Raw genomic sequence first — 11893 nt, forward strand, 5'->3', positions numbered from 1 at the left:
TCCATATATCGGCTACTTCCCCCTCTGAAGTATTTCACATCAAAATTGACCCAGTGTAGTTGGCTTGTAACTACCAGATATGGCGCTGCAAACCGTGTATGAACTTTTCTTTTAGACAAAGCTCTAGTTGGTGGATGTCCAGAGGAACTTGAAGTTCTCGATTTATGATGGTCTTCTTGGTCTTGCTATTAGCCCACGCAAGAGCCAATGAAGAAGGAATATTTGCTGTAATTCAACCATTGAAGTGTCACTTCTACTACACAGACTAGATGTGCTGTGTCTTGACAGAGAGCCTTTGGCATAATGATTATAATCACATGCTTCGATTTGCTCATGTGGAAACGCCACTTAACAACCTCTTTCGTATTCCCTTCCATTCACAGTTCGTTTCAGTAATGCTGGTTCACCAATCGCTCTATTTCATCTCGCATGCCTAGTTTCTGATGGATTGTATGGTGCATATTCGTCCACTTTCGTGTAGTACGTTTTTCCGATCGTACTTTGCAGTGTCTTCGGAGGACCCCAAATGCTGTAAAGCTTTGGACGAAGCTTTGCGCGTCCATTCCTTAGGATCCGGAGGGTGTCCTGTTCTTCAAAGCATTGATCTGAGAAAGTTCGTGGTGTGAAGCTGTTTCGAATCCTCATTTTCTGCAGCCTTTCAACTTGGATTTTTCGGTCTCGGTCTCAGTTTGGCTGGTATATTGCAACCTTCCGGGTCTTCTCATAGGCAGAAAAACATCAATGACCCCTTTACCCAACCTTAATGAAACTTGTAATCCAACGCTAGATTATCCCAGAGTAGGTTTCAGTGTTTGATTAGGACAGGGGATTGTTTGTTATCTCCTGGTGGCATTTGGGAACCATAAGAACACTGGCCAGTGTCCGAGATTCATGATGGTGAACGGAATCTGGAGTAACTCATGTCCCTGTGCTGTGTCAAACATGCTAATCCATTGCTGTGGGATTCGTTCCCGTGGCGCTGGGAGCGATAATTGCAAGGAAAGGGCACTATATGGCACGCCTCACGATGCGCAATCCCAGTTATAAGTAAAGTATATAAATGTTAATCAACCTTTGGGAAGAGCTTGAGAGTCTTATCTAGGATAATTGTCCACATTCGTTTTCTCTGGTGAATTGTCTGTTCCAGTCGCACCACAGACTTTCACTTTTGAGACCCTGACATCAATTCATAGTCGAGGAATATCTTTCAACGCCTGACACCATTTCTTTCATCGATGCTACAGCGAAACCCCCGGGCACGAATGTCAGCTACCAAATTACTCGACCATGCCTTTCCTCACTAACGATGTCGTTGTTTGCAGTCGCCAAGCTGGTGGGATAATGCACGAGATCTCGACTTGTGTATTTCTACCAGCGAATTCAAGAGCAAGCAAATTGAAAACTCCATAATGTGCAGTGGATATGCAGAAATCACGTACGGCTGCGATGCAGATGGCCCGATCGGGTAAAATGAAGCTCTACACCAAGCATACCCCATTTGGTTAGCGCAGACTTAGCCTCATCTGAACTTCTTCCCCTCTTCCACGTCGGGCGGTTATGGATATCCCCCATATTATTTTCTTTGTCTATTGTGTGGACGTTGCCTTAATCCAACTATATTCAATTGCTGGTAACAGTTCTGGGCATTTAGTGAGCTAAACAGCGATATCAAACACGGACTGGGTCCCCGATCGGCTGAACAATCATACAAGTGTTCGCACTGATTACCCATTCGAGTCATCAGCTCGAACAAAATAACCCCTATTACATTACATTTCTCCCTACAACGGCCAACGCCCTGACACTGCACGTCAAAGTAGATCGTCCACCCCCACAATCTGACGTCTTATCTGTTTCATTGAATTGCCTTGCCCCCAATGGTCTACTGCGGGAAGCCGAGCAAAGGCTGCGGTGAATGTCGATCTAGGAAAATACGTTGTGACCAGGCCAAACCCGCTTGTTCGCAATGTACCAAAGCCCACCGTGAATGTCCGGGTTACCGAGATCAGCTATCGCTGATGTTCCGGGATGAGAGTCAGCAGGTTGTTCGGAAAGCAAAGAGCAATGCTTCGACGACTCGGAGGGCTGCTAAGACTTCTAAACGAGTGGCCACTGTGCGTGCGATCAATACCCCAAGTCCTACTCTTAGTGAGAAGAAGGTGTGTGGGGGCGAGGTGCAGCTGCAGAGGACGCCTCCGACGGAGACGCCTAGCGTCACCGTTGATGTTTTGACGCCTTCTGATAGTGGGGGTAGCAGCGGCAGTGGCAGTGGTAGCAACGACAGCAGTCCAGTGCAGCAAATCAACCGCAAAGCGATTAATGCCCAACCGTCTTATCAACCCACTCAGGATGAAGCAGTTTGTTACTTTCTTCGGTATAATGCATGGCCGGGTGCTTTTTGGATGTTGAATGCGACACCTGATGCGTTTCTGCAGAATAATAAGTCTTCTAGTCTGCAGGCCATGAGGGCTGGTGTCGTTTCGGTGGGTACGGCGATGCTTGCGCGCATTCGACGATGTCCGTCTTTGAAACTAGTTGCAGAAAATGAATACGGCAATGCGCTGAGATTAATGGGCGCAGCGGTGACGGATGTGAATGAGGCGCGCGCAAATCCGACCCTTGCTGCCGTTCTTTTACTGGCTATGTTTGAGGTAAGATTTGCATGTATTTTTGATGACTTAAACTCGACTGACGATGTTTAGTGTGTTACGAGTAGAGCTCCAAAGAGCATTGAGAATTGGATAAACCATATCCACGGTGCTGCAGCGTTGCTTGAGTTACGGGGGATACAGCAACTTCAAGACGAAGATGGTCTTCGATTATTTGTTCAATTACGCTACCAGATTGTATGTGAAGCCCCATCCTTTCGCGTTTTCTAAAGACTGATGTGTATGCGCAGATCGTAAGCTGTTTGCAAAGAGCGGCGCGAGTCCCTCAGTCGGTCCTCGATTGCTCTAGGATCGCCATGTTCCTACGGCCTCAAACGGAAGCCTACGGTAACAGATTGGTATCAATCACTGGAAAACTGTCAAACTTGCGTGCAGATATCGCCTCAAAGGCGAACACGGACGGTCGACAGATCCTTGCGACTGCGTACGCTATTGAAGCAGAGCTAATGACATGGCTCGCTGGACTGCCTCCGAACTTCATGTACACAACGGTCAAAAACCCCGTGATTGATGCAGAGTTCCTCCGCCGCTCTCGTGGATTCGTGCCGTTCAGCGATCGATACCACATCTACAGTGAACTGTGGCTAGGGCATACTTGGAACCAGTATCGCTGTTCCAAAATTATCGTTACACAGATCATCATGAGCTGTCTTCGACGACTATCAGCGGATTCAGCTAACGGGTACTCATCTAAGGATCTAGAGATTCATTGCAATGGGCTTCGTGCGACGGCTCGCCAGCTGGCTATTGATATCTGCGCTAGTGTTCCCGATCACTTGGGATTGGTTGGGGAACCAGCTACCAGTAATCGAAGCCACATTGGAGGGATTGTGCTCCTCTGGCCGCTGTTCCTCGCAGGCGCAACGGAGAATAAGACCCATGCGCTCCGAAAATGGGCCGAGAACTGCTTCAGGCTGATTGGTCATACAATGGGAATTGACCAGGCGCTGGCATTAATTGAGATTCTGGGCGTGGAGCCTGGATTCTTCGAGGATATTGACCGAAAGGACGGGATCGTGTATCGGGTGGAAGAAATGGGGGATCTTGGGAATGATCATCCATGACACTGAATTTGTATATTCTTAATTCTTGCATTTTGGCGGGCGTTGGGATCGGTTTGTGTATTTACTGTACTATGATTGGGTTTGTCTGTTGTCCAAATTGGGAATCAATGATGCTGAGTATACGCTTCATCATTGCATAATGCACCATTGAGCTGATGTCAGGTACATTGTGGCCCAGCTCAATTTTCTTTTCTCCTCAAAGACTGAAAGAATACACAGTGCAATAATGGGCCAACGCCCCTCCAAACACGACCGCACTAGCGGCGCAATCCAAATGCAAACCTACACCTCCAACACCTCTCACCTCTCAGAAACCGACAAAAAAGAAGTCCAAATCGAAACCAAACCCATCTCTTCCCCATCCTCCCTCCTCACCCTAAAACCACCACCCCCAGCCCTCCTCAACCCCTTCACGACAACCAGCCACCAAGCCCCCCGTCAACGCCGAAGCCTAATCCTAAGAAAAAGAAACAGCAAGCGAACCCTCGCAGAAGATGACTACTACTCCACCCTCACAACCTTCCTCCAGGAATACAACCTCGCCTTCGTAGTCGACGACAGCACAAGCATGCAAGACAACGGCCGCTGGCAAGAAGTCACCGACGTCCTTGCGTCCATCGCCCCCATCTGTTCGCAACACAGTCCCGATAACTCCGGAATAGACATCTACTTCCTAAACCACCACGCTGTCTCTGATACCTCGGAACTGGGCTTCTCCACAACCAACAGGAGTAGCAAGGGCGGATACACGAATCTGCAGACAAGCATGCAGGTCAGGGAGATATTCAACGCCATTGAGCCGCACGGTCCGACCCCGTTCGGGGCGCGCTTGAATCAGCTCTTGCAACCGTATCTGCGGCTGGTGGAGAATATGAATATCGCTTATTATAATTACCATAATAGCAATGCTGGTTCTAGCTCTGCTCACAGCCCTGATGAGTACAATGAGACTGAGCGACGGTTCTATGTTAAACCGCTCTACGTCATCGCTATAACCGACGGTGCGTTTACGGATGATGCAGTCAAGGAGCTTGTCCGTGCGGGTAAGCGGTTGGATAGATGTCGTGCTGTGCCGTGGCAGCTGTATGTGCAGTTTCTGCAAGTTGGGCAGGATGAAGGTGCCAGGGTGTTTCTGGAGGTATTGGAGGGGGATTTGAAGCGGGAGCGCGAGCGGGAGGGGATTGGAAGGGAGATGGTTGTCTTCCCGGGCAAGGGGATGGAATATAATTACAGGTATGGGGGACTGAGTGCAGAGGGGGTGTTGAGGGATGTTGTGAGGGCTACTAGTAGTTGGGTTTGATTGATTGATTGATTGATTGATTGCCTGTGTACACAGCTAGTTACAGGATTCTACTTCGTCATAATAAATTTAGTGCTGTTTGATACGACATGTTAAATCAATAGTGTCGGGAACTCCGAGATGACGATCATTGGGAACTATCAGAGTATGAAACTATTGGGTGGTCAATGCTTTAGTGCTGAGGGCGATTTGGAATTGACAGGGATTAGAGTCGTCCGCTTAAATTGCAGTGCAGGGGGAATTATCTCCGGAAGATCGAGTGGTTGTTCATGCTGAGTATTGTTTGAAACCTCCTGGCGTGTTTCTGCCCTACATGCTCAGTTGTTAAAACCATACGGACGGAGTATTACAAGGTGCCTCTTCTACTTTGGAAAAATGCCCCCCTTGAATTAACCGTAGCTACTTTTAAGCAAACAAGTCCAATCAAACCGTAGATAGCTAGAGCCAGAAGTAAAGCAACTGTGGGTATTAACCCATCAGCCACGGCCACAATCAATCTTCTTCGTCTTGCATCGCCACCACCGCTTCTTCTCGAGCAACCAATTCAACAACAAAACCCAGTAATCATGGAATTTACCGTTTGCTTCGATTGGAACGCCATCGGAATCAGTGATCTGGTTCGTTAATTAGCAAGAGTCTTTGTTAAATGTGAATACGTGTTAGATATACCAAGCCGCGACACCCAGAAAGGTCCACTTGGACGTAATCGAGTCCTTTGCAGTTCGCCTTGTTGAACATGCACGGGTTGTCAAAGATCTCAAAGGCTCCCGCTGCGTTCTTTGCACAGATAGGGGAAAGGGCCTCAGGGCAGGTTTCGGAGCATACATTAGCTAGTGCGATTCCTTCTTCTATCACGGGGACAGGGACAGGGACAGGGGCAGGGAATGCCTGCGAGAGAGGGAGCAAGAGAGTTGCAAGGATGAGCTGCATTGTCAATGGCAAGGGTATTGCAAGCGCTTCACTGTTTGTATGAGGTCAACCGTTGGAGGATGGGTGAGTAGAAGAGGAAAATGGATACAGAGACCCTCTTAACAACTGAGACTGGCAGGCAGCATAGGTGGCAAAGTAGATACCGACGTGTTGCCTAAATGGTGACTGTAAGTCTTCGTATGAATAACAGCATGCCAAAAGCCCTCCCAGGCAATCAAGTAGAAGCCTATTGTAGCATCGGACCATTCGTAGAACAAAGACTGACATTCGCTTCATCTGTCACATGACATCCAACGTTTAATCTTACTCACTTACATGAGGATTATCTTTTCTTCATCTATCACCTTCCCTCAACTGTCTTCATCTAACTCTCCAGCCTTCAAGCTATCATGCCACCAAGCAGAGCAGCCAAACATCCATGCAGTCGACGGGGCTATCCTAGTCCAAATCTCTACAACCTCGGTACTATTTTGCGTATATATTTGCCAATAAAAGCAAGTATTTGAAGAGTGTCCTGTAGACACAAACGCCACAATCGAAGACGAAGCGAAGACCACACGAATTGTATGATTGATATCCTGTCAAAATACCTCTAGAAATAGGGCTTCGTCTAACTGGAAACATGCTGTATAGGGAAATAGGATGTATAGTATCACCGACTTCTCAAACACAACGGAGATTTTTTGGGGAGAGCACACATCGACTTCCTGTGAACTTTGTTATGTTATACGAACGCACAGTCAATTACCACCTATGAAGTGGGATATATGACCACGCTGATGAATAGGTAATCCTTGATGAATCGAAATATAATATATCTTGAACCGGTCTTTGAAGCAGCCTTGCGCGAAGAGCGACGGCAATGAGTACACCAGCAGCAATTGGGCAGATAACCCGTGTCTCGCCCAACGAGGTCTTCCCAGAAAGGACCCATGAGGGCTATTGAGGAAGCAGCGGATGTTAATGCACTTGTCAAGCCATTGAATGCAAATGATGGCAGGTTCTTGAGGTGAAGTCTAATGAACGGTCCGGCAGGGACAGATCGAAAGATGGGCTGCGAGCACCTGTGGGGATGATGGATGATGTTTCTATGTACACTGGGTTCGCGCCAGTGGTCATCGAAGTGGTTATTCGACTATCCGAGAAACCTCATGATGGAGATACCAGTGATCTTGCGGTAATTTGGATGTCCTCTAGCGAGGCGGTCCTGGATTACATATATCTGTCAAAGCACCAAGTCCACTTTGAAGCGGCCTTCGAGGCATTCTTTTCAGAAAAAAAAGGTTATTGAACCAATGTGCCAGAAGTAATTGGCTAAACAATCCATGTCTTGTTCAACGAGGCCTCTGCAAAAGGTCACGAGGATGACGAATGCCAGCGAGTTGATAAACCTCTTTAATTGAGTACGATAATCTCTTCAAACTGGATGTAATTATTCAGCTAAGGAGTTAATTACATGCTTGGTATTCGAGTTAACCACACTGTTATTTTCCTATGCTATATCCATTGGGGCATAGTGATACGGCAGCAACAATCCGCTCAGGTGGATAGAGCAGTGCGGAATAAGCGGCAGGACAGGATCGATAAAGCATCGAATACAGATCGAAGATCGCATTGATTGACAGCGGACGGCCCTCTCCTTTTTTATTGTCCCTTTTTCCGAAGACTCCGTACAATGGCAATTTACCAACAATCCCCCAATAAGCCGGTGTAGCCCGCAAACAAACCAAACAACAAGACATGCGGGTCGATTATGGTTGCCACTGGAGGGGACACGGGACGATAGAGTTCGGCGGATTCACGTTGCTGGGCGGATACCTCGCGTACAGTACGGAGATACGGAGTGTGTACAAGGCACTGCTGCAGGCTATGGGCATATCTAAACCCACATGACAGGGATGAACGGGGATGAACAGCTGGGAGACAGAATGTCGGTGACTGCAACAAAGCGCACACTACTACATAGTGCGAACCAGGTACTCGGGGCGAACTCGGAGGATGATCAGCCTGTCTGTCGGGGACATGGTGGCAGTGTTGGGGTTGGCACCAAGCCTCGCACTTTGCACCTACAAGTGGTCGCTCTCGGGCTTCTCCGCGCACGGGGACTCGGGCAGCTGAAATGCACTATGTCAATTATGTTCAAGCTTAGGTGTGTTAGTGTCTGTCAGCATGTTTCAATAAATGGCATCGTGGTCTATGCGTGTACTCCGTATGTACACTACTCCGTGCTAAATAGGTTGGTTCCTGAAGGAAATTAATGAGCCACATGGTTCACGTAGCTGGATAGGGTAGGGATCGTCAGGGACGGTGAGATGACAAACACAAGCAATTGTTGTGGAAGAATGCTATAGAGCTGTAATAGAAGAGAATGAGAAAAAGAAATATCAAAAAGCAATACACAAAGGCAATATGGCGGTGCACCAATGGTACCTGGAACATACATGGTCATCATATAGCTTTGTATACGAGTCCACGACGATCCCAGCCACGTCCTGATCGGTAATTGACTGAGGATGCGCATCATCGAATCTACTCCGTAATCCCCGTCCGATCTTTAATTTATTGTTCTTTTCTTCAAAAAAAAAAAAAAATATTGTCTTTTTTTTCCTTCAATTTTTCCTCCAGCACAGAGCCTCTGACGTGCTCTTTTCTGCCTCGTCGCCTCGTGGTTCGCTAAAGCCACACTTTTCCTGCCAACCTCTGATATTTCTTCCTGGTTTCTCTTCTCTCTTCAACTTATATCAACCAACTGCTTTGATTCTCTCCACCTTTCTTCCGCTTCTCTATTCTTACCAATACACGCTCAACCTCTGCTTCAACAAGCGCCGACTTTGTCCTGTCCCATATCTCCGCTGTACTCCCGGCGCTTATAACACAACCCTCGTCTTCCCTGACAGCAGACAGCTTTATATCTGAACCGGCTATTGTTCCTGTAGCCGCTGCGGCTGCTTGATCTTCGTTGACGTCTCGCGTACATTCCTTTTTTTTTTTAACTGGCGATGTCGTTGGTGTTTTGACACCGAACCGCGGACTACTATCAGTATATCACTAGCCACTGCGCCTGACTCGAATTTCGAAAAGTCTGCATTCAATTGCATTCAATCTTCTATTCTATTGTCTCTTTTGTCTATCTATTGTCTGTCCTGGCTGGTCTGTGGACGACACTGCATTGTGCATTTATCTTGATTTTCGGAGCGATTGGAAGCGACAATTTTTATTTATTTCAATTTTTTTCCCCTTATTTTTAACCACAATTACCATGAATTCGACGACATTAATGACCTTTTTCCTGTGAGTTATTCTTGAAGTGAGGGGAAGGGGGAACAAAAAAGCTAACGAGTCAGTCGTACCGATCCTAAGGTCCGATCCGTCAAATTGTTCGGCTCCTGGGACAACTTCTCCAAGCCGTACTCCCTGGAAAAGGATAGACGGGTTTGCCCCGATCTGTGGAAAGGGTGCTATACTTTTACCGATATTATTTGTGATGGTTCTTCGGTGCAGTCTTCTTCACCTCGTTCTGGTGGATTGAAGAACGGTGGTACCTACTGGTATTACGTGCGTCTCATATTGTGATCTTCATGCAGCAATTGATCGGTGGCAACGGGCTGACAGAAAGTACTAGTACTTGTTAGACGACGACATCGAACACTACAACGAAACCGAACCCGCGACGACGCACTGCCCCTTTCTCCCCGGCCAGCCGGTCAACGTTCTTCAAGTTCCGATCCTGCTCCCCGATAGCGAACCGATTCACACGCACAACTCGCAGTCCTTCAATAACACCCTCGACATCCGCACCATGAATCCCGAGGACCGTTATGTGAACCCCCGTCAGCCCCCTAAGCCTAAGCTACCGCGCCTCCGCACGTCCCTACAACAGCCTACTCCCTCCTGGTCTTTCAACTCCTCTCCTTTGAGCTTCATCACCAACCGGACAACCTCCCAGCCTACCAGCGCAGCCGGCAAATCTCGTGGTCATAGCTCTGGTGGTAGCTTCGACTCCAGGATCTCCCGCTCCGTGTCACCTCCCAGATCCAGGGGTCTACGCGCGGCCCTCAAGTCTTTAAACGCGTCGACACCAGAGTTAACGGCCATCAACAATTCCAAGGATGAAGAAGTTGTGACGAGACCGTCAGCTGCGTACGGTTCCCGACCTCTGTTCAGTCCTCAGCGTGACAGCAGTCCTGTTAGAGAATCTGAATTGCCATTCCGGCGTCCTTCGTCTGCCAACAACCACGATTCATTGTCCATCCAGGACCGTCGCGCAATGAGGTCGAAATACCGGGATCCGTCTCCCTTCCGGAGTCCTCTTACCGTGGACACCCGCTCTGATCGATTCGAGTCCTCTCATCAGAATGATATGCCAACTCTCCGTGAGCTTGTGCAGGAAATCGCGGTTTCCGGAGACACCTCTGTGACTCCTAGGCCGCCTAACTTCCAGGACAAGCGACTGCCCACGTTACCGAACACCCCTTCGTCCGTCATGGACGAAGCATTGCGGGATCTGGACGACAGAGAGAAGGCACTTGACGCAGAAAACCTGGGCAGTCATTTCTCGGACTTCTCAGCGACCGACGAATCCACGGGAGGTCACTCCCCTGGATTGGAGAAGAGCCGCTTCTCCGAATGGAGCACCGACAATGAACAGATCTCTCCCGAGTCGATGGTCTCCGCCTCGACTTTCAATGAAGATCGGCCATCATCATCTATCACCGACAATGCAAAGACACCGGGTCTCTTGCAGCCGTCCCATATCGCTGAATGCAGCGACCCCGATACACCCCATTTGACCGTGGACTCCCAACCATCACCCGCTATTTCTGCAGGCGACAACTCTCCTGGAATCTCGCTCCCCGCCCCCCGCGTAGCCGTCTCAGGATCTCCATTACTGAACATGGCTGGCCTCTCCATCAACGACGAAGACGGCGACCACGAGCACACCGAGCACCCAGAATACGTCGAATCCAACCCCAAACGCCGCGCCGCGTTCTTTGGCGAATTAGAAGTCAATGGGCTTGGCTTATCGCCCAGTCCAGCGAATTCTGCCATGCTTTTCAGAGACGCAGTTGAGCGCGATTTAGCGGCCACGTCTCACGCAAGTGTTGGCTCTGGGGGTACGGGTCACAGGAGTCTGGATAGTGGTCGGTCTGCTGGACAGAATGCGACCATGCAGGAGATGATGGATGAATTGAGCTACTTAAAGAACATGATACAAAATGGGCAAAATGAGACACCTCAGGGGATGATTTAGATTTTATATAGAACTTGGATCGCTATTTGCTGGCATTTAGAGAGATTATAGAATGAACTTGACCAATGATTTTCAACTTTATCCCCAGTTTAATCACCACAGAAAAAACCATACGGCAATAGAACTCGTAGCAATGTAGGTATGTACTTCGTGGTGTTCTGTAACCCCAGACGATACACGCGACGCGCGCCAAGAACCACTTTCTACCCGTTCAAGCAACCAACCAAGCAACCAAACAACCACGCCCAATCACCACTCCCAACCACAAGTATCAAAATGGCCTAGACTACAGCCTCATAACCCCCTAAACAATATAAAACCTCTCCCCTCCCCTCCCCCCCCAAAAAAAAACCCCCCAAGAAAGAAAAATGACAGAAGAAACCCCTCTCCTCTCCCTCGTCGCGGAGAAATCCCTCCCCACAAAATGCAAGCCCAACCTCCTAACCTACTGTCCGACAATGGACCTGATTGCCCTGGTATCTGCCCAGGATGAGCAATTATCTGTTTACCGGTTGAATGGGCAGAGAGTGTTTGGGGGTTCTTTTGGGGGTGATGCGCATGGGCATGGGTATATGTTGGACGAGGAGGATGAGGAAGATGAGGAGAAGAGGAAGGGGGAGATTAAGGGGGTTAGGTGGAAGAATAATGGTGAGTTTCTTTTCTTTCTTTTTTTTTTTTT

The 11893-nt window shown here is 48.5% G+C and overlaps 5 protein-coding genes across 5 annotated transcripts in view; 4 read left to right on the top strand and 1 right to left on the bottom strand.

The window, feature by feature from the left end:
- Nucleotides 1-1559: 1559 nt before the first annotated feature.
- Nucleotides 1560-4134, top strand: ASPGLDRAFT_42828 (Zn(II)2Cys6 transcription factor). Its single transcript, XM_022545678.1, has 4 exons — nucleotides 1560-2651; nucleotides 2703-2846; nucleotides 2900-3895; nucleotides 3953-4134. The coding sequence occupies exons 1-3, from the start codon at nucleotides 1878-1880 to the stop codon at nucleotides 3731-3733; spliced, it is 1752 nt and encodes a 583-aa protein (XP_022404446.1). The 5' UTR covers nucleotides 1560-1877; the 3' UTR covers nucleotides 3734-3895; nucleotides 3953-4134.
- A 462-nt stretch (nucleotides 4135-4596) lies between these two features.
- ASPGLDRAFT_42831 (uncharacterized protein) lies at nucleotides 4597-5104 on the top strand. Its single transcript, XM_022545679.1, has one exon. It carries the CDS (start codon nucleotides 4605-4607, stop codon nucleotides 5031-5033), a length of 429 nt encoding a protein of 142 aa, XP_022404447.1. The 5' UTR covers nucleotides 4597-4604; the 3' UTR covers nucleotides 5034-5104.
- Nucleotides 5105-5410: 306 nt separating this feature from the next.
- On the bottom strand, nucleotides 5411-6166 carry ASPGLDRAFT_991626 (uncharacterized protein). The gene is made up of 2 exons (XM_022550634.1): nucleotides 5703-6166; nucleotides 5411-5647 (listed from the first exon to the last, which is right to left on the bottom strand). Exons 1-2 carry the CDS (start codon nucleotides 5961-5963, stop codon nucleotides 5510-5512), a joined length of 399 nt encoding a protein of 132 aa, XP_022404448.1. The 5' UTR covers nucleotides 5964-6166; the 3' UTR covers nucleotides 5411-5509.
- Nucleotides 6167-9222: 3056 nt separating this feature from the next.
- On the top strand, nucleotides 9223-11214 carry ASPGLDRAFT_32246 (uncharacterized protein; the record flags this gene model as incomplete). The annotated part of the gene is made up of 3 exons (XM_022544151.1): nucleotides 9223-9254; nucleotides 9308-9518; nucleotides 9586-11214. The coding sequence occupies 3 exons, from the start codon at nucleotides 9223-9225 to the stop codon at nucleotides 11212-11214; spliced, it is 1872 nt and encodes a 623-aa protein (XP_022404449.1).
- Nucleotides 11215-11560: 346 nt separating this feature from the next.
- ASPGLDRAFT_42834 (putative anaphase-promoting complex component Cut20/Apc4) overlaps nucleotides 11561-11893 on the top strand; it is a 3152-nt gene continuing 2819 nt past the window's right edge. Inside the window, exon 1 of the mRNA XM_022545680.1 lies at nucleotides 11561-11862. Within this exon, the coding sequence (XP_022404450.1) occupies nucleotides 11583-11862 (280 nt within the window). The 5' untranslated portion in view covers nucleotides 11561-11582. The remainder of the gene's footprint in view (nucleotides 11863-11893) is intronic.

This window comes from Aspergillus glaucus (assembly GCF_001890805.1).
Source record: "Aspergillus glaucus CBS 516.65 unplaced genomic scaffold ASPGLscaffold_3, whole genome shotgun sequence".
Classification (NCBI taxonomy): Eukaryota; Fungi; Ascomycota; class Eurotiomycetes; order Eurotiales; family Aspergillaceae; genus Aspergillus; species Aspergillus glaucus.